At 37.0% G+C, this 21,249-nt stretch overlaps 2 protein-coding genes across 6 annotated transcripts; one reads left to right on the top strand and one right to left on the bottom strand.

Moving 5' to 3' along the window:
- Nucleotides 1–400: 400 nt before the first annotated feature.
- Nucleotides 401–9,123, bottom strand: LOC145237369 (N-alpha-acetyltransferase 16, NatA auxiliary subunit-like). Of its 4 annotated transcripts, none has more exons than XM_080100199.1 (19): nucleotides 8,963–9,123; nucleotides 8,785–8,869; nucleotides 8,103–8,296; nucleotides 7,925–7,993; nucleotides 7,718–7,852; nucleotides 7,511–7,658; nucleotides 7,217–7,301; nucleotides 7,019–7,149; nucleotides 6,696–6,875; nucleotides 6,236–6,402; nucleotides 6,009–6,161; nucleotides 5,438–5,566; nucleotides 5,144–5,293; nucleotides 4,668–4,849; nucleotides 4,434–4,521; nucleotides 4,105–4,318; nucleotides 3,675–3,818; nucleotides 3,315–3,415; nucleotides 401–2,674 (listed from the first exon to the last, which is right to left on the bottom strand). In XM_080100199.1, the coding sequence occupies exons 1-19, from the start codon at nucleotides 9,017–9,019 to the stop codon at nucleotides 2,351–2,353; spliced, it is 2,736 nt and encodes a 911-aa protein (XP_079956325.1). In that variant the 5' UTR covers nucleotides 9,020–9,123; the 3' UTR covers nucleotides 401–2,350. The 4 variants fall into 4 exon arrangements, with proteins under 4 accessions (XP_079956325.1, XP_079956326.1, XP_079956327.1 ...); XM_080100200.1 differs by having other exon boundaries at nucleotides 4,434–4,518; XM_080100201.1 differs by having other exon boundaries at nucleotides 7,511–7,652.
- A 1,465-nt stretch (nucleotides 9,124–10,588) lies between these two features.
- Nucleotides 10,589–21,172, top strand: LOC145237281 (electron transfer flavoprotein-ubiquinone oxidoreductase, mitochondrial-like). 2 transcript variants are annotated; one of them, XM_080100083.1, is made up of 13 exons: nucleotides 10,589–10,838; nucleotides 10,908–11,060; nucleotides 11,121–11,279; nucleotides 11,359–11,450; nucleotides 11,516–11,620; nucleotides 11,700–11,849; nucleotides 15,245–15,388; nucleotides 15,543–15,726; nucleotides 16,162–16,290; nucleotides 18,217–18,399; nucleotides 19,504–19,725; nucleotides 20,684–20,862; nucleotides 20,946–21,172. In XM_080100083.1, the coding sequence occupies exons 1-12, from the start codon at nucleotides 10,673–10,675 to the stop codon at nucleotides 20,851–20,853; spliced, it is 1,857 nt and encodes a 618-aa protein (XP_079956209.1). In that variant the 5' UTR covers nucleotides 10,589–10,672; the 3' UTR covers nucleotides 20,854–20,862; nucleotides 20,946–21,172. The 2 variants fall into 2 exon arrangements, with proteins under 2 accessions (XP_079956209.1, XP_079956208.1); XM_080100082.1 differs by having other exon boundaries at nucleotides 20,684–21,172.
- Nucleotides 21,173–21,249: the final 77 nt, after the last annotated feature.

Below are 21,249 nucleotides of genomic sequence, written 5' to 3'. Positions count from 1 at the left end.
TTTAAACAAATTTCTAAAATACGAAAACTTGACGATGGACTTTCTAAGTTTTGACTAACAGTTTACATTGTCATTACCTCAGCATGCAAGATTACAAAAACATACATAGCTCAGCTTACTCAAAGTATGTCCATGACATCTTGCACTGTTTAAAAGTGTCCAAACTGCTACTATCTTTTACAAACTTTTCTATTCTTTTACTCATCAACAATCAATAACTGTCTTGTTTAAACTATGTTATTGTTCAGGACAACTTGACTTTCAATATAGTACAGTACTATACATTGATATAGTATAGTACAAAAACAACAACACATGCAATAAAAAGTAAAAACTACATAGTTGCACATTTCACATTATAAAATTAAAGTACACTTCACAAAAGCTTAAATCCACTAACCTCAATAAGCTATCCAGCTCAGTACATCCATTGTTAAAGAAAAACGTTGCGATCAGAGAGAGATGCACGTCCAGGCTTGTCTATATTGTCACAGCACAAGATCTGGCAAAATGCATAGACCGGCAGACCTCCGTAGTCCGTAGTATTTGGTTACAGATCAAACTCACCTATTACGTCACACATAAACAATTACCGTTGACATTTTTAGAAAATTCGAATTAAAAGTCAAACGAAATAAACACAACTCAAAATGTGCTATACAGTTTATCAACCATCTTGCTAGAGCAATTTGGAATGCTGTTTGAATTGTAGGATTTTTGCACGTAAAACTGTGTAAAAATTGTTTTCGGCAGTAAAAAAAAACGCTGGTTTTTAAAAGGCGCAACTCTCATCATGTATGGCAGAAGTGTGATAAGTAAATAAATCGTGTGAATGTGGAATAATATGTTAAATTTTACATAATACCGCAACGCTATTGTACATTTTCTCGGCAACGGATTTGAAATTTGAGCCATTGTTTTATTTTCACTTCGGTTCGTGTTGCAATTTTTTACTCTTCGTGGAAGGGAACCAACACGTGCGGCAGTTTTCTGGTTCATAACCATTTACCTTTACATGCTAAATACAGTGTATTTTTTGACAAAAATATGATACATTAATATTGCTTCTAGCGATCAACAGTTTGATGAAGTTGCACTTGGTGACGCTAAACTGAAACTCCTGTCTGGTAAAGCTGGTTCTTGGTCATTAAACAAGCAATAGTCTTTAATAAAATTACATCGATTGACCAAAACGTTCCGACATGTTTTTGTTTGACCTGCACATCCATCCCAGGCTGTAAGCTAGCTCTTTTTTAATATTCCGTTTTTTGTGATAAGTTCATACACTTCAACAGAAATCTTTGATTTTCGTTCAATTTGCTGTATATTCAGGTCAAAGCACATTTTGACGGGAAACTTTTCAAATAAAGACATTGGCAAACACAAATTCGTCCAATGCAACTTGTGAAGAAATACTTGTCCAGGAATTGCAGAAATTCAACAATGTCGTTGGTGTTTCAACTGATTGGCACCAATTGCTTGTAGGCACAGTGAACGCCCAAACAAATACGATGAAACCACCAGGACGGCCAAACGTTTGGGCTGTCCGGATTTAAACAACGATGTAAAACAGCCCGAGTAATTGACAAACAGCAAACAGATATACATAAAACAAAACATTTTGCCAGAGAACTCTTTTTTGCATGATGTTCACCAGTTTTGCCGACCAAATAACACATTGAATAAGGACACGAAAAACAATATTCAGTTGCCAGTGAAATTAATTTGAACTGCGCGATTATTTAACTTTTCTTGGATAACCTTAAATCTGCTCTGTTATATTTTTTTACAGTTGAACAATGACAAGAAGCGATGAACGTTTGTCAATAAATCAGCACACATCTGTACGTTCGCACATAAACCGGAAAACAGCATGTATATTCAAATAAAGGAACAGCGGCCGCCACGATAATCGCAAACGCGTGTATTCTGCGAAGATTTATTTAACCACACGGCATAATGTTATATTTCTATGCGACAACTGCCTGTAAAATATTTTAAACGAAGTCGGCGGTTTGCGTATAGGATGTAGTTAATTTATGGCCCAAAAAAGTTTTGACTGTTTTTCCAATGTTTTGACGAAAGAAATATATGCTTCAGTGATTTCAATATTACCCGAAGTTTGAACACAAAAGGTGGCAAATTGTGACGCTGTACTTTGCCTAAGTTTTAGCAAACCGAAATAAATACATATTAGGCAAACTTCACGCAAGACTTAACAGTGTTGAGCATTGTCAGCCTTGTAACAACGCAGAAAGGTTTTGCCAACGACACGATGTTAAATAACTGTCGGGAGGGGGCGGTAAGGAGCGGTTGACTTTAAAATCTTGAACTAGACCGTCGTAGATGATCAGTCGCCATGGGAACAGTGATTTTCTATAAGGGCTGAGGTCTCGGCCGAGTGATTGTTGTTATTGTTCTTTTGGTCGCTCACTTCCGATTTTCGATGTGGTTTCGAAGTCTTGACAGCGGAGTCGCCAGATTCTTGGGTTTCATTTGAGTGCTCGTCGATGCCGTTTAGCACCGGTTCCTCTTCAACAGGTTCTGGTGCTGCCGCGAAGACACACGCGCGCGGGTGCCAGGCTCTAAACTTCTCGCGAATCTGCAACATCGTGGCTTCAGCCAGTTCGCCAAACTCTTTTTGCTTCAACGAGTCCAGAATCGCTTCGCACGTCTGTTGAAAAACAAAGACACAGCTTGTCTTAAACTGTTTCATTGTCATTTCGAACGTGTTTAGATTCTTTGTTGCGTTATATAAGAAAAGAGTTTGACGACCCTTGCGTTATACTTAAGCCCAAGTTGATAACAAAGGCTTGTAATAGCTTTTGGACTCCTAAAATGCTTGGCAAATATTGGTCAAGCAGCAAACATCAAAAGCAGCGAGCGTCAATTAGCAACACTGGGATATTATCTAAGCTTGGTCCCCTCTTTAGCATAATTCATAAATGTGGCTTGTATGTAAGTGTAATGTCATAGTAGACTACAAGAATCAGCCTGTGTGACAGGGCGGTGACCGACGGATCTGTCTACACTTATCAGAAATATACAAAATGTACTCAAAAAGAGCAGCAGACGATCAGCGTCAGTGTAATGTTTTATTTTTGAAAAACAGAAATATTAATTTCGCCTATTTGGGCATCTTTTTAGACGGAAACTGACGATGCCCAAATAGGCGAAATCAATATTTCTGTTTTTCAAAAATAAAACATTACACTGACGCTGATCGTCTGCTGCTTTTTTTGAGTACATTTTGTATATGTGACTTGTATGGTTATTTTTCTGGGTGGTATTAGGACAATAAAGCAACAAGTTACCTGTAAAGTGGGGATGTTGTCTGGGCCATCGTCATAGCGCAAGAGCATGTCAGTGGCCTGTTCCTTTCTGCCATTGTCGAGGTGGTGCATGGATCGACACCCTGAGGGAATTAACGCATGTTATGCAATGAACATCTGTGGTCAACACTTAGCACTGAGATAATGCTTGCGATTGCTTCACAGCTGTTTAGAAAAGTCAGCTCATTAAAGATTAGGGAAAAGTTAACAAAAGTATGGTCACTTAGCAAATCTCAATGCCATGTTCAAATCGGCCATCATGTAAAATACAAAAGTCATGTATACTTATAGTATATGAGACAAGTACATAAAAGTGTTAAACGGTCTGAACGCATAACGAACCAGCAAAAAGATGCAGCAGCGACTTCTTGCTTTCTTCCAAGAACTTTAAGTTGAAATTTTCAATCTCGACGTCACCGAACAGTTTGGGCATAAACTGGCTGATGACGTCACTCACAGCGGAAGCGACGCCGTTGGCATCTCGTACTGAAAAAAAAACAGTGTATAATTAAAATCAATTCCTAAACAAACAAATCACCTTTAAGTATCGCTGTTATAATATTCGGTGCCTAACAAAAGTGTAAACAATGTCTTCAAATGTTTTTTTTATCAAAAACTCAAACCCCTGTGCATTATCGTTTACTTTTTCGTGGTTAATTGTAAATGATACAACTTGTGTGTTGCTACGTAACACATTTGTGACGTCATAAAAACTTGAGAAGTTCGGTTAAAAAAAGAAAACCTGCGGATTCGATGCATTCCTGTTATATACCTTTCTTAGCGAAGCGCACTTTGCATACATGAAGCTCAGCTCTGTCGCCCGCATCGGCAAGTTCGTCACAACGTAGAAGCGATCGGAGCATGACGAGCAGTTTGCCGCGGCGCTCGGCGATTTGGAAAGCAAACAGGTGAGTGTCGAATCGCTTTGAACAATGAAGTTGCAACGGAACGAGAAACTTTGTCGCCTGTTCGAGCGGATCAGCAACCTACATGTAAATATTTGTGGTTTAGTTAAAAAAATTGGAACACAATAAAACTAAGTTTCGCAACTGTCAATTGGGTATGAGCATATCAACCGAAACAATAAGCAGAATCCCTTACCGAAGCAAGTTTTTCAGGATCAAACTCCACATCTTTTTTCGCATCCGCTTCGTCCTCATTTTTTTGGTTCTTCTGCTGTTGTTGTCTGCTGAGATATTTTTGGTTACAGTCGTTTCTACCAAATGACCGTACTCCAAACATCAAACGTTGATTTTTCACTCAGTGAGCACCAAGTAACATCAGACACATACATCTAAAGACTATGCTTTGGTCACCGTGGCGAAATCCACCAACCTTCTTTTGCCGGACTTTTCCTGCTCTTGTTTCCTCTTCTCCTCAGCAGCTGCTTTCTTCCGCTCCTGCCTCCTCTGCTTGTTGCGCAATTTCTTCAGCTCGGCGCTGCTCATCGTTGCATCCTGATCATTTGTTACACCACCGCCTGCTTTGTAAGGCTCATCATGCAGATGAAGATAAACCTATTCAGCAATAGGTTTGCTTGATTAAACATGGACCTAGCGATGGAGGCATTTGTTATATTTCGCCAGGTGAGAAAAGCACACTCAAGCTTTTCGCAAAAGTTATACAATCTAGGACTAAATTTCTGATTACTGCCAACCATTCATAAAGAACATTTAGCATTAGTTAAACTTAATGGTAATTTTCGCTCCCACAACAGTTATATTGTTGCCACAAAACAATGACATTTCATGGCCAGGTTGGCAACAGCACTCATGTTACATATAGTGAGTGAAACAGCTGTTAAAACTGACCTGTATTGCAATCCTTGCAGCTTGAAAGTAAAACGAATGCGACCTGAGACTGTCTTCAAGTTTCAGCATTTTCACATAAGCCCGCAAAGTCATCTTGCGCATGCAGTACTGGTGAAAATCAAACTGGTCCTCGATAATCTCAGTAAAGTGCTATAATAAAAACAATTTCCATAAATAAAGTTTAAAATATCATAATCAAGTAAACTAAAAAAAATCATAATAATGTTTGTTTATTATAAATTGATGTGTTAAAACCTGTAACACAATAATGTTGTTTATGATTACTTGTCTCACCCTGTCAACTTCATGGCACTTCTTGAGTGCATTTCCGTATTGACCAGACTTTGCATAGGAAGTTGCACATTCGATCTCATACCACATACACTGCATCTCACGTAGGTATTCTTCCACACTAACGTTCTCCTGTGAACAAAAACAAAATAATTGTGACTCTGAAAATGTTACAGTTTTGAACAGTGACACATTTTATAAACATTCAACTCTTTTTTAAGCTCAAGAAAGTTTTCAATCCAAACTCAATTTCATTAAATGTTTTGAAAAAACTGTTTAAATGATTCAGATGTAGCAAGAAATGTGTGCTATTTGTTAATTATCAAATGCATGTTTTGTTGTTTTTTAACATGAAACATGATACGCAAACAGAAAACATATTCTGATGCCAACATGAAAGTGCACTATAGTAACAATAAACTGTATAATATTCCCAATTCAAAATCCATACCAAACCTTCCAAACTTTTTTAGAAGACAGAATACTACATAAGTACTTTGCAACCCAATATCGAGCACTTATCTGATAAAGTCCATCAAATCAGTTTTAATAATTTAAGTAAATCCTTTCTCACCCTGGTAAACTTTGAGGCAGTTTCCTCTGCTTCTGAAATCATGCCGTTTCTGATCATGTACGAAGCACACTTGCAGTTAATGAAGCGATCAGCTGTGTCTAAAGACTGTGCCTCATCCATGCTTGCCATGGCACCAGCTGTGTCACCCAAATGCTAAACAAACAATATGCTATTATAATGAAGTCTATGTTCACAGATTATAGAATATATGCCGAGCATCGCATTACCTTCAAAATTTTTGCTTTCATGGCATGAAGTTCAATCAACGTTGGTGTGTGCTCTAATGATTGTTCAATGATATTTAAGGCTTTTTCATGCTGTTTTAAGGCATCAAAATGTTGTGCCATGTAGAATCTGGCCCACAGAAGAGTTGTGGGTGGTTCATCTGTTGTATCTAAATGAACACAAACATTTGAAACAAAGCATTTCAGTCACACATTGTAATTCAGGTCAGGTTTGGGCCGTAAGTTGAAATAAAACAGCCTCGATTTGGGCTTAACATTTCTTTGGCATAATATGTTCTGCATTTTTACCAACTTTCAGGTCTAATGTGGGCTTTGGTTAAAAACAATAGGCTTTGCCCACAGTTACAACTCTGCTTCAATATGTGTAAATTTAAAACTTGTGTTGAAACAGGTTTAGCCCCTTAAACTAAATTTGACTTGCTCTAACTGTAGATTGTCTTACCACTTTCAGCAAATTTTGATGACTTTTCAAGATTTTCAATGTAACCCTCCATTAGTCCCTCAATAACTTTAACTTTTGCAGGATCTTTGTAGAGTGGCTTCAGACTTGTGTAGAGAGGTGGAACACCACGTTTCAGTTGATGACGCATTAGTTTGTCCACTAACTGTTTAAACTTTTCACCTAAAAAGCATCAAGTTGTAAATTTATTCCTTTTTGTAGGGTGTAGTAGAATAATTTAAACCAAATATACACAACAGTGCCAGTTTGCACAATCCTACACAGTTTTATTGCATCACAGCACAATATTTACGATTTAAAGCTACCTGTGGTGAATGTTAAGGGTAGCAGCTGTGGTGAGTCTGCCTTGGGAAATACTCGTGCAACAGATTCATATACTTGAAGTCTCTCTTCTTCATTCTCGGGTTTGAGGACTGCCTCAAGTTGTTGATAATACCTGAAACATAAGGTAAACATGCAAAGTACCCAAACTACACAAGGTTTGCCCTTAAATGATCTTTTACCTGTGGTTTTCAGGGTTCCGGTACAAGAGATCTGTTATGATTTTTTCTGCTTCTGTTTCTTTTCCAAGGCTTAGCAAAAGATCAGCTAAAACAGAATTAGTAGGTTTAATGATTACGAACAATGATCTCCACCATAGTCACAAGCAGATAAGATTACTATATACGGATCTGTTCATAAGTTTAATGGTAAAATTTGCCGAAACGTTTGAACAATAAAGCATGTCGCTTTTTACGTCTATTTGGGCCGTTATTTTTACCATTAAAGATAAGATCAAAACAGTCATTTAACCTTACCTTTCGTTTCAAGCCAGAACTGTTTGTCAACAATCTTGGATTTATTTTCCTCCAAATGATTCAGTGCCTCTTGATAATTTTCAGCCTCTCTTAAGACATTATTCTGATACAGCAAAAGCTCACCTAACTCATATGGCGCATCCTGTGACTTGAAAAAGTTATTTTAAGCTACTTTATTACATTTCTTTACTTAGAAATTTTTAATACCTGTTGTGTTTTGCCAAACTCCTCAAGCACTTTAAAGGCAACAGTATAATCTTTTAACAGGTGGTTGGAAATTGCATAGCCAATCCACGATGCTCTCTGGCCAGGTTTCAGCTGTAGTAACTTGTATCTTGTCTCCTGGGAGTAAGGTTAACTGTCAGTGAATAGAAACTACACGTTTTGAGTGAGCACACTTAATAGCCCACTTACCCTGTATCCTTCCAAGTCTCTCATGTGAACTTGTAGCATTGATAAATCCCGCAAGATGTGCAAATTATCCTGAATTTTTAAAAAGCAAGATTATGACAAATATTTATGAAAAAAATTGAGATACACATAATCCCAACAAGCTTAAACCGCTGAATATGTGAACTGTATTTGGTCCTACCTTGTCCCAACGAAGTGCATTTCTATAACATTTAATAGCTTCATCATACTTCTTATCAGATCTTTGGAGCAATCCATAGACATGCCAACAAACATGTGATTTTAGGTCGTTTTTGAGCCCACGCTTTACCAGCTCATATGCCTCTTCCTTTTTGCCAGTGCAATTTAGAGTGAGACCTTTCATCGCAAGGGTCTCTATAATTTTATTTGCATGTTATTACAATTTGCAGTTTTTTTTCTTTAGATATAACCACTAACCAATAACCTAGTAAAACTTTTGCTTAATTTGTTGTAGTTTAGAAATTGTTGCACCACCAGTTGCAGTGGTTCCCAAAAGTTTGGTAATGAACCCTCTTTACATATCCAAACTGAATAAAAATGAAAGCTATCCTGACTGAAACAATTGTTTTCAATTTTATTTATCATGGGTTTTGCAGGAAACCACAAACATAAAGTTAAGAGCCACTACACTGGTGGCATGCTTAAGATTACCAAGGCGCACAAAAGAGTTCTGACCAAAAAGTGGTATTTGTGAAGACAGTAAAACTGTACCAACATACATTGCTGTACTAAGAAAATATGCGTTTACACGCCTAACCGTGATAATTGCTGAACACAAATATCTGTTTTCAAACAAATCTTTTCTGCATGGTTTAGCTATTTTAAGGCCATCAAAGCTTTACCTCCATGCTCAGAAAACTTTGGATTAGACAAAATTTGCTTTGCAAACTTTAATCCATTCCTATATTGCTTCTGCTCATAGCATTTCTGTAAACATAAACAACAAAAAAATGTTACAACACATGAAATAATATGAACAATAACAGATTAAAAGCAGACTTAAAAGGAACATGTACTAACCAATATTCTGTTAAAGAGATTTTTCTCTTTTGGTGGAAGTGGTTGACTTGTCGGCATTTTGACAATGTAGAAATTTAAAAGGTTCAATGTTTGTGAATAAGTTAAATTAAGTTTGTACCATTACAGAAGAATGGTCCTCTCTGTAAATAAGTCACATTTGAATTGAAAAGGTATATGAAAATAATTTTTTCATTTATTTGTTTTTTCTTAACGTAGTTGAATTTCTTACAATTCACAACAACAAGCTAAAATAGGTATATACCAGAAAATTATATGATTCAGCAATACATAAAAGAGTCTGTGTCAATCAGATCAGGAAAACCAAATGCATTAACTGGTTTCAATCATTCACTGTTTCAGACAAGTTTGCTGCACCAACCTATTGCGAATGTATGCAATGTTTTATGGTGAACAAAAAGACTGGTCACATTTTGCACATGCAACAACAAGGATGCAGTATGTTTCGTGAGCACCAGTTTTTTATTTGTAGTACAACTTAATACAGATTGCCATAACAATGTGCTGAACAGTGGTAGAAAACACTGCATGATAACACAGTTATACTAAACAGAAATATAGTTGCAAAATAATCATTTTGCGGACCGATCAAAATGCTCAAGGTTAGGCTATATGCAGTATCACATGTGGTGACATTCCTTATAGATAAGTGAAAAAACAAACAAATTCATTTACATTTGCTCCCATTGTTTCATATAAAAAATACAATGTTGCTTGGTATTGGAGCTACGTTCTGTTTATTTAATGTACCTACTGACAAAAACAACTGCAGGATTTTCTAGAAGCTGGTAAATATACAAATATGAATTTTATATTGTACAATCTAAAACAGGCGAACAGAAACAACACACATGCAAAGTTTAATTGTGGCAAATAATAGTAACGATTACTACAATGTCTAAAGCTCATATATCGACAATCAGTTACAAAAAACTCTCACTGTGGCATGTAGGAAGTTATCAAAGATCACGTTTTCAACGCTTCGTTTGTGTTCCTCTGTTATTTCGCCCACAAGGTGACAGCATGAGCAGTTGAGCACTTATCGAAACACATGCCGTTTATAAAAATCATAAAACGTAAAACATCACTACATGAACAATCATTACCAACTAAATTTGATGCCTTTACCTTTAAAATTTAATATTTTATAAAATGTACTTTTTATTTAACACAAAAAACAATCGCACAAGAAACCTTAGAACACAAAAAACATGAAAATGAAACCACAAAAATAAATTATATATATATATTAGTTTCTAGGACCGAAGTAAAATAAGTGGTAAAGAAAAAATTCTACTTTTTACACCAAAAAAATGCAAAACAAAATCAACAACTCCGCCTCTTTTTAGGCCCACTGAACCGTGACAAAATGATCTTTGATCCTCCTGACTCCTTGAAGAAAGTTTACGTAATGTTTTGCAGTTCTTCTGCTCCGGGTGTTGTATATTAAACGTACTTTAGGTCCAAGCATCTAATTTTGCTGTTGAGAATTTCATCATAAGAGTGTTTGTATATTTTACTTGGGTTTTCATAATAATGCGAATCTGATATTTGTACCTGCATACAGGCCAACTTACGCTGATAAATATGTTACATGTTACTGAGCTTAACGCAGTGTGTTGTTTTAAAGGTATACAATTGTTTAAAGGTATACAATTTGTACTAGCATCAGCGTTTCTTATCTGAACGGCTATGAGGCACCTTAGTGCCTTCAAAATAAGTGGCTTGCAATATTATGTTGCTCAGAAAACTAACTGGGTGCGTTTAATCCCCTTTGGAGCAAGAGCTGCTTCAAGTCAGCCAAAAATCACCACACATCATAGCATTGTACCACGTGACAAAGATGAAAGATGGTCAGGTCTGTTTGTAAATATAGTTGTATTGTGCAATTGTAGTAGCGTAAGTGGTATGTTTTTTCTCATTACAGGGGTTGAAATGGAACGATATGCAGATGAAGCTGATGTGTGCATTGTTGGAGGTGGACCTGCTGGTTTGTCCTGTGCAATTCGTTTAAAACAACTGGCCAAAGAGCAAGGAAAAGAAATCCGCGTTTGTCTTTTTGAGAAAGCTGCAGCCATTGGTAACAAATTATTATGTTATTGACTTTGTACTGTCTATTAGATTGTGTCATTTTAAACAGGCTCCCACACTTTATCTGGTGCCTGTTTGGAACCGCATGCACTAAATGAGCTCATTCCTGACTGGAAAGACAGGGGTGCTCCTTTAAAAACACCTGTGACCCATGATAAATTTGCATTTCTTACCAAAAAGTGGAGAATCCCAATACCAATTCTCAAAGGTGACAATAACCTTCAAAATTGATTAAACTACAATGGTTTATTACCAAAAAATTCCCCCATTATGTTGTTTATAAATAGGTTTTCCAATGTACAATGAAGGAAACTACATAGTACGTCTTGGAAACTTTGTAAAATGGCTGGGTGAGCAAGCTGAGGAATTGGAAGTCGAGGTGCTGTAGAAATAAAATATCATGTGTATTTAAAATTGCACCTAATTGCTTTTTTTGTGAAATAGATATATCCAGGCTTTGCATGTACTGAAATCTTATGGCATGAAGATGGCAGTGTGAAAGGAATTGCAACAAATGATGTTGGCATTCACAAAGATGGTTCACCTAAGGTTTGTATACTTCAAAAGTCTTAAGCATATTTTTTGTGTAGCAAAACGTTTAACATGGAGATAATTGGTTGTTTGCTAGGACACTTTTGAAAGAGGTATGGAGTTCCATGCAAAAGTCACCATATTTTCTGAAGGTTGTCATGGAGCTCTTGCAAAGCAATTGTATCAATCAGAACATCTTAAACTGAGAGAAAATTGTGCACCACAATCATATGCAATTGGTATTAAGGTAAAGTCTTTTATTGCAACAAATGTGTATAAGTGACCATGGTGTATGACACTTGCAACACAAATTTCTTTCTTGGCACCTGCAAAACTTTGGGCATACACTGTTGTTACTTTAGCAAATATAATATACTTCAGCAAATAAAACTCTATGTGTTTTATAAAGCCCTATACTTTAGCAAATAAAACTCAATCTGTTCAATTAATGTCACAAGGCTGTGTGTTTTATATGTGTCAGCATGTGTATGCGATATATGTGATTAGGATATACATTACTGTATGTGTAATAAGTGGCATTTTTGTAAAGATTTTTTTTACCTTTAATGTGCTAAGAGCGTCTTATCATAGCTTCAATGATAGTTGGTGACAAGGGTCGTTGTCTCATTGTCAGAAGCCTTTTGACTGTAAACTTTGTTATGTAACAATGATCACTAATGTGTGGTCTAGTAGTGTAGGATAATGCAGGCCATTATATATCTCAAGAAACATGCCAGGAAGTTGGATAAAGAAATCTGTTTTACAGTAGTCTACCTTTGAAATGTGAATACTCCACACAAAATTAGTTGTATTTTCCTTCGTAATGAAAGCAATAACTGTCATAATCCTGAAAGTGATAAGAGTTTTGGAAAATGTTTGAACCATGTATGACCTCAGCGGTTGTTGTTTATTGAAGGGCAAAAGGCCTGTGCCTTTGCCGGAAAATCAATGCATCTAATTGTACTGCATTTGTAATCTGTAACTTACACGTTATTTTGTCAGAATTTTTATTGCTTGCATGTGAAGCAAAATGAACCCCTCAGGCAGTGGCGGCTCGTGCCTAAAATTTCTGGGGGTGCTGCTCCAAATTTTAGCCTTTGTTGAACTCATATAAGTTGGCAATATATAGAAAAGCCACATTTCTAGTTTTCTAGCCATTGTTTTGTGTAGAAAAACAAGTTAATACAAATCTTAATTGGCAACTCCATTGTGACGTAATGGTTGTTACGCAATAATGCGCACGAGTGTAAACAACAGACGGTAGGGGAATTTTGTTTACTTGCACAGCGTCAGACCAAACTCAATAACATGCAGTAATAATGTGGCACAAAAACGCACGTGACACAGACTCAAAACGAAGCGGTTGTAAATACAGTAAAACACAACAACAGTACATACAAAAAAATTATTAATAAATGAGTCGAAAGAGATCGAAGTATTTCAGTTGGACAACATTTAAGTAAAACTGGTTATAACAATGACTACTAACTAACACACTTGCTATTCAGTCAATAATATGGTCATGTATCAAGTAACTTATAGCCACAGTCAGCATTTTCAACATATTCTATGACACTTCACAGATTATAATTGCCACAAAAAAACTAGCCATAAAGCTTTTTATTTGTATCATAACTGACAAATTGAACAAGCACATTTCATTTGCATCAGAACTTGTTTATTTTATTCAACATCTTTTTTTAATTTTTGTGTACAACTATTAATTGTTTTTAAGTTTCTTAACTGCTATACTTGCTGGTTTATTTGGTGGCAAATAGCTTATAATTCCTTTTTTGAAAGTGCAAAACTCTTCAAGCTTTGAAAATTACAACACTCTCACTTAAATTTGAAACATATTATTAAACCTTGTGCTTCTATTTTACAACCAAAATGAATCATAAAGTTATAGTTTGAGCAAAATAATCAATAGCTGCTTCCTTGATTTCCAAGTCTCTTTGGAAATAATGGTGTTCCTTAGAAAAGTTTGCACCCTTTTCAGTGTTGACGAGAACCGTTTTGCCTTTGAGAGACTCATGGAAATTGCTGGCTAACTGGCTTTTCTTTTTAAAAGTTTCAGTAACTTTTCTAACAACAGGATATGCTTGGTGGTCACTACTATCTCCCCTGTAGAATGTTCATTCTTAAGAAACATTTCCTGCGAAGCAATTTAGCAGCTACTGTTTAGAGAAACAGTACATGTTCATTATATCAATACACAAGATTGCACTTGGTTGCAAATACTGTCCACATGGTGTGTTAAGAAACCAAAACTTGAAATTGCCATCACTAAGGTATTTCAAAATTCCTGTTGCTTGTGCAATTGTTTGTTCTGCATTTAATATTGCCTGAATTTCAGTAAGGCATTTAACTTCACAGTCACAAAGCTATTTTTTCTTTGTTATATCATTCAAAACTAAAACTGAGTAGTTCTTGTGGTTGCTTATTCCTGCATGACATATTTGAAATAGCAGATGTTTTATCTCAGTTCTCGTAACTTTTTATTCAGGTTTTTATTATAAAGGTTAATCGTGACTTTTGAAAGTGTTAGATGACCTTTTTTCTTTTTCAAAGTGGTAGATACACTTTTTAATTCAATGATAACTGCAAAAACTGAAGCCCACTTACAGTCATCTTAAAAATTCACTACTAACCTTTAAACAAATAAATGAAAAGATGGCAAAATAATTATTTAACTGTACTCCGGTTCACACGCTGCGTGATTGGTGGAGCTGCGCGAGCCGCAGCACCCTGTCGCCTATTTCGCCCGGCATATAGCTTTTCCACGTGCGCATGCGCACAAGTGCAAAACGTCATGAAACGTCACGATTCGTCATGAAAGTGGAGCTGCAGTTCCACCATAGATAACATATTAATGCCATAATTTTTTTTTAAATGAAAAAAATGCCGATCAAGGCGGAAATTATACTTATAAAAATTATACTTAACAATAAAAAAATAAGTATCATGAAAGTTATCTTTAATGTTGTGGTAGGAATATTAAGTAAAAATATCTAGGGGGTGCTGCAGCTCCGCAGCACCCTAGCACGAGCCGCCCCTGCCCTCAGTTGAATTTGGTTTTGCGATAAATTGCTGCTTGCAACAATTTGTGATTAAGTCGGGTATTAATAACAACGACGTTAAGTTAACTGAGTTCATGCGCTACATAATGTTACAAACCGCGGAAAACAATGCAGTGCAACAAGTACCCAACACCACCACGTTACAGGGAGGCGGTTTAAAACATGCTTTACGACTACGATGCTACAATTTGTGTTACAAACCGGGGTAGGGATAACATTTGAATTTGAGGATTCCTCGAATACGGTGTTGACCGATGCATACCATGCGTAAGACGTAACAGTCAGTTGTGCAGATTGTAGTTGAATACTTTTTCAGGCACTCAATGCCAACATGCGTTATCATGTATCAAACAAATTGCGTTCTTTTTTTCTATCATTATTGGTTAGTTCCTGATCCCGTTCAAAATAATTTGTACCGATCAACCACTATTTACTTAGAGGTTAAAAAACAACATCGGATAAATCGGATCTTCGCATAATCCGGACAATTTTTGGGTCCAAACGAGTCCGGATAATTTAGGTTTACTGTATTTTACGTAATGAAAAAAACGTTTTCTTGTAGGAATTGTGGTCTGTTAAAGAGACCAACTGGAAACCAGGTTGCGTGGAACACACTGTGGGATGGCCTGTCGATTACCGAACATACGGTGGATCATTTCTTTATCACCTGGATGAAGGTGAACCACTTGTGGCAGTTGGATTTGCCGTAAGTAAATTATTGTACCTACTAATATATCAGCTCACACTGCTCTATTTTGGGCATTTACTTTCCATGTTTAAACTTTTGTGTTTCATGATAATGTGGTACTAACGAACATATCCAGAAAATTGCGCGATTGAAACTGGTTCTTGTTTCTCAGATGGGCCTGGATTACACCAATCCGTACCTTAACCCATTCAAAGAGTTCCAGCGTTTCAAACAGCATCCTTCGATTCGTCCTATCTTCGAGGGTGGCCAGAGGATAGCGTACGGCGCACGTGCTTTGAACGAGGGTGGATTTCAAAGCATTCCGAAACTTGCGTTTCCAGGAGGTTGCCTTATAGGTTAGTGTTTTTTTACAGAGCTGGTTAGTATTCTAAAACTAAAAAAGGATAGGAATTTAGTGTATGTGGCCTTTTGCGAAAGCCGAAGTACTTCGTCGCCTTTTGTGCACTGATTAAAACTGCGAGTGGCCCGAGGTCAAAGTCTGATATTGTTAGATATAAGGGTGTGTTATTTAAACAGCGAAGTTTGCTAATAACTGTATTCCGAACAATCGTACTCGAACTGAAGCGATCCGATTGCGCTAAAGACCAACTTCTCGAATCCAACTGTGTGCTTCTTTTATCTCATTAAACGCGAGATGAGTTTCAGACATCCCTTTCAGTCAATGCTCACTTTTCTTGCCAGTGCACCGTTTTTTGCAAGACTTCTGCAGACTCAGTACTGAATGCGAACGTTTTGGAAAACGCCCTTACAACACTGTTTTGTCTTCAAAGGCTGTAGTCCCGGTTTTATGAACGTCCCCAAACTCAAGGGAACCCACACAGCCATGAAGAGTGGGATTGTCTGCGCAGAAGCTGTGTTTAGTGCAGTGACTGACGAGAACAAAAAATCAGACACAAACGGTACCTATTTATGGGTCCCCTTCCCTGAAGGGGACACATATTGTTTTTGTCTATATTTTTTTTTCTTTTTTTCTTTTTTCTTTTTTCTTTTTTCTTTTTTTCTTTCTAACGCAGATTTGTTCCCACGTTTTGGTCAAGAAAGAATGGTTCAAACTTTTTCAAATTTACATACATTAAAGATATTGGTCTAAAGATGGTCCATGTAAATTTTGACCCCGTTTGATCCCGCGGTTCACCCACAGCCCCCCAAAACGTGAAATTTTTAGCGCGGCTATTGTTCCCACGTTTTGGTCAAGAAATGGTTCACACTTTTTCAAATTTACACACATTACAGATATTGGTCTAAAGATGGTCCATGTGAATTTTGACCCCGTATGACCCAGAGGTTCACCCACAGGCCCCCGAAACATAAATGTGTCTAACGCTCGTTTGGTCAAGAAAGACACTGTAGGCAGAAGTACCAAGAGAGTAACTCACTGGTTTACGATAGCGAGAGGGCTCAGCTTGACGTCGGACAGACGGTTTACGAGACGTTGTTTCAGTGATTAGAAATCAGCTGTTTTGCACAGCAATGTTATGTCGTTTTATTAAGTGGTCACTCACATTTTCAGTTTTGGCGAAGGTTTTACACCTATGACGTGATTTAAACCTAATAACCGTGCTTCGGTTTTGTATATGTCAAGAAAAACTTTGTTAATAAAGGTTAAGATGAAAAAATTAACTTGAGTTTTGCCAAATAAATGTTTTTTAAAATGCTCGTTGTCAGGTTGGCTGCCGCATGATCACGGGTTACTTAAGGTCAACTAGTCGGTATTACTAACACAGCTCAGAACTTTCTTCATAACGTAGCGTTTTTTTGACAATCAATTTAGGAGTCAATACTCAAGGCATGTATAAATTAGCCTTAACAGTATTGTTGAACACGAATGACGGCGTGCTATTGAAAACGGTGTCAAAAGGTCAAACGGTCGTTTGGCGTGTGCACCCTGAGAGGTTACTACTGGTCAATGGTACTCGTTTTGCGAAACAAAGTTAAATGAAAAACAATTTGTTATGTATACACTTGTAGCAAATTGCTTTTTAATTTAAAGTGTCTGTAACACAACTGTTACAGCTTTCTAAAAAAAATTGTGTTCAAAACCCGACCTTGGAGGACTATATCTGGGTCAAAGCAAGCGATTAGATTTAAGTCTTTGTTAGGTTTTTTTAATTTTGTAATTACATGACAATAATAGTGCAAAAAGAATACGAACATTTGTTTTATTGTTGGGTTAATGCTTTCTAAAAATTTGTCCTTAACAATGTAAAAATCACCGCAACATTTGTTTACTGTAAATCCGCACAAACGCGCGTGTGGGGACCCATCAGTTTTTGTTTACAAAAACAATCATATGTGTAGATCAAATGATGTGTATAGTTAATTGGTAAATATCGTATAGAATATATAAAATGGAAGTATATCAGAAAGCCACTCTTCTAGTTTTTTTTGATTTGGTTTGACATTTATATAAACAACCCATCACAAGTCTAAAACGCCTGACAACATAGAGCGATTAAGATGTATGTAGTTATGCGCAAACACCCTTAAAATGTAAAATATGAATCACGAGGTGTCGCTGCAGAGTGTTTAATATACTTGGGTCTGCTCGCCAAGCCTTTTAAACGGCTTAAAGCTTAACATTGGGCTGTCAAAAACAGGATTATGTGTCTAGCATTGATTCTTTCCACAATTTAAACCAAAATTGGATTTTGAGTTCTGAAAAACACAGACTATTCACTGACACGAAAAATAATAGCCGTCCATTCGTGTTTTGTAGCCAACACTTGTAATGAGACGATTGTCATGCAGATTTTTGCAAAACCGCATACGACCAGCTGCAGTATTAGTTTTTTTCAGTTGCGTTAAGATTTTGATTGTTCTACAAGGCTTGTTTGTGTCGGAGTACGAAGAAAATCTGAAACAAAGCTGGCTGTGGAAGGAATTAAAAGGAGTTCGTAATGTGAGAATATCGTTTGAATCAGTATTGGGGCTGTTTGGTGGAATGATGTACACCGGTCTCTTCTATATTATCGGAAGGGGTAAAGAACCCTGGACCTTCAAGTCAAAAGGTGGGTGAATCTGTTGGTAATGTTAACTTCATTTCTAAGGTAAAATTTTACGTGAATTATATCGGAGGTCTGCTTTCATGAAGGGGATTTTTTAAAGGGATTGACATAGTTTTCTGTACGTCTTTTTTGTGTGTAACGCTGATTATATCCCACGTTTTGGTAAGGAAGAAGTGCTTGTAAAGTTTAATTAAAAAAGTTTAATAGTTTAAACATGATGAATTTACGTTTAAAACTGTGCCCTGTAACATCGTATACTTAAATTGCGGGTAAATAAAAAAACAACTTTTTAGTTTTGTGTTGCAATGCTATAAAGTGTTATTTTTTAAACTACACTCACGGTGTATTTTACTTTACTCCTGGGGTTCTAACTTTTAAATTCATTTTGCACAAGAGCTCGTTTCGTAGCAATACACAACGGACGTAGTGATCACTAATCCTTCCTGCAGGTGTGCTAGATTGCGAGGATGTGATGGAACATCCACCGAACAGGATGTTTTTATCGTGCGTAATAACGATCTGTCAAAACCCAGCACAGCAGCACTGAACGAAAGTAGCCTTTCACATTTTGCTGATAGTTGCTACAACGCTATGACAGTCTTCACGACTTTTTTGCTCATCACCATGCAAAAAATATATGTTGTCACATATATGTTGCCGGAAAAGCACAGCGTTCATAGTGATAGTATATGGCAGTGATTCTTAGCTGTTTGACCCCTGGAAGTTACCAAAACGTTTTTGCACGCCTTTCTCCGTTTTCCGTAAAGAACTATAATCCTATTGATTGAACTGTTATCCCTAAGAACAGTTCTTGCACTCAAAATAGGTTGGCACCCGAGGTTAAAAACCACTGATGTGGGATAAAACAGTTATACAGAGACAATACAAACACTACAAGCAATGCCGTTAGCGTTAAATTCAGAAAGACTTTAAAATTTAAATCCATAGTATCAACGACGTAAGATGGTAGCGAGTGAACGAATTACGAGTTTACGAGTGAAAAATATATTTCTGTACCAATATGGCAATACATTACTGAAACAAACCTTTTTCAGGCTTTCAAGCACATTTTATTGCAAAAGTAATCATTTTTATGATCGGTTATAGGTCCTGACTACAAGCATCTCAAACCTGCCGCTGAATGCCGCAAAATCGAATATCCCAAACCTGACAACGAAGTTTCATTCGATCTTCTGTCATCTGTTGCGTTGAGTGGAACCAACCATGATCATGATCAACCTGCCCATCTCACACTGAAGAATGACGATATACCAGTTATGCGAAATCTAGCGATGTTTGATGGACCTGAACAGCGCTTCTGTCCAGCTGGTAAGTTTCAATTTTTTATACATTGTGAGTGTAAGCAAGTATGCTTTAAGCTGTGAAAATATATTTGATCAAGACAACTGTTGGCTTCGAAGTTGCGATTTTTACCATTTTGTTGTAACTGCATCTTGTAAATTCATGCTCTAGTATGGGAAACCCAACGTAATATTAAATTCTTTCGACAAACAGAGTTCAATACCCTTTTTGACTCAATAGTTAAAAATGAATTTAAAACGAAGAAAAAAAAAGAAATTAATTTAGTTGAAAAAGATATAACCTAAAGTTTAATTGACTTTGATTGTTTTATATGAAGAGTAGGGATGTGCCCAAACTGCAAATGTTCTGTTTGGTCGAGCACCGAGCATCTCACTTTAATGCTCGGTGCTCGGCCGAGCACGCTCGGTGCATTATGACGTCATAAAAATCCCCTTTCTACGTTTCAGCTCTACAAGGTCTCTTACGTCACCGGCGGTGTTTTATTAAGCTGTCATGCCCTTTAAGTACGCGTTTTTCCACTATCTAATACATTTGAAAAATCATTCGTTTTTGTTCATAGACACCCTTTAAAACATTAGTTTCGTATGTTAGCAGGGCATGAATATGCAAATTTAACGCTCGGGTCAGTTTGTGCAACTGCTCGGCCGAGCACCGAGCATTAAAACCAGCGATGCTCGGTACCGAGTACTCGGGTTCTGGCTCGGCTCGGCCCATCCCTAATGAAGAGTATTCATTTGTAGTGTATATTCTAAAAACTTCTCCAAGCAAAATAATATGGGCAATTTTAAATACACTTCACAAAATCATTGAAACGATCCCACAGACCCTGAAACTTTTTCAAGTTGAACGTACAGATGATTTTGACTTTTTTGCTTGCAGCTCGTGTACTATTAAAACATACAACCGAAAAAACATCGGCCTAATACATCGAAACTTGACTCATGAAGCAACACATGTATTACAGGCGTGTACGAGTACGTTCCGCTTGAGGGCGGTGAAGAGGGTGAGATGCGATTACAGATCAATGCACAAAACTGCGTTCACTGTAAGACATGCGATATCAAGGATCCCAGTCAGAACATCAACTGGGTCTGCCCTGAAGGGGGTGGTGGTCCAGCCTACAATGGACTGTGACCTTATTTGGTGAAGCCCTTCGTTTCAGGGTTTATTTATGCAATTGGCAGATTTTGTTCCTTTTCGTTATTTTTTCTCTATACCCGCTTTAGGTGTTAGATGTGTAGCAGTCGATGGCGCCGAAGAATGAAATATGAACAAAAACGTTTTTGGAAAATGTTCCTACCTCTCGATAAACGTTACTGCTTTTTCGAAAGGCAGATGTATTGTGTGGTGATCACACAAGGTGGAGAAATCTCGGTTTGTTGTTTGCGCTATTATTGTCTAAAAGATTTTTTGTCAAAGTTTATGTGAAAACATGCTTGGGTTACATGTTAAATGTTGGGATCACTTATAAAGAGATTTATGCATACAGGTCACTATGAAGCTACACGGACAGTTTAGTTTTCTGGACCG

Source organism: Phallusia mammillata, chromosome 7 (genome assembly GCF_965637545.1).
Source record: "Phallusia mammillata chromosome 7, kaPhaMamm4.hap1.1, whole genome shotgun sequence".
Classification (NCBI taxonomy): Eukaryota; Metazoa; Chordata; class Ascidiacea; order Phlebobranchia; family Ascidiidae; genus Phallusia; species Phallusia mammillata.
This window is presented reverse-complemented; position numbering and strand designations above follow the sequence as displayed.

Coding starts and splice junctions, on each gene's coding strand:
- LOC145237369 (XM_080100199.1), bottom strand. CDS start 9,019: ATGCCGACAAGTCAACCACTTCCACCAAAAGAGAAAAATCTCTTTAAC. Junction 5,294..5,437: donor AGTGCCATGAAGTTGACAGG/GTGAGACAAGTA, acceptor TTTTTATTATAG/CACTTTACTGAGATTATCGA. Junction 3,416..3,674: donor GCTGCTGCATCTTTTTGCTG/GTTCGTTATGCG, acceptor TAATTCCCTCAG/GGTGTCGATCCATGCACCAC.
- LOC145237281 (XM_080100083.1), top strand. CDS start 10,673: ATGAGGCACCTTAGTGCCTTCAAAATAAGTGGCTTGCAATATTATGTT. Junction 11,621..11,699: donor ACAAAGATGGTTCACCTAAG/GTTTGTATACTT, acceptor GTTGTTTGCTAG/GACACTTTTGAAAGAGGTAT. Junction 15,727..16,161: donor TCCAGGAGGTTGCCTTATAG/GTTAGTGTTTTT, acceptor TTGTCTTCAAAG/GCTGTAGTCCCGGTTTTATG.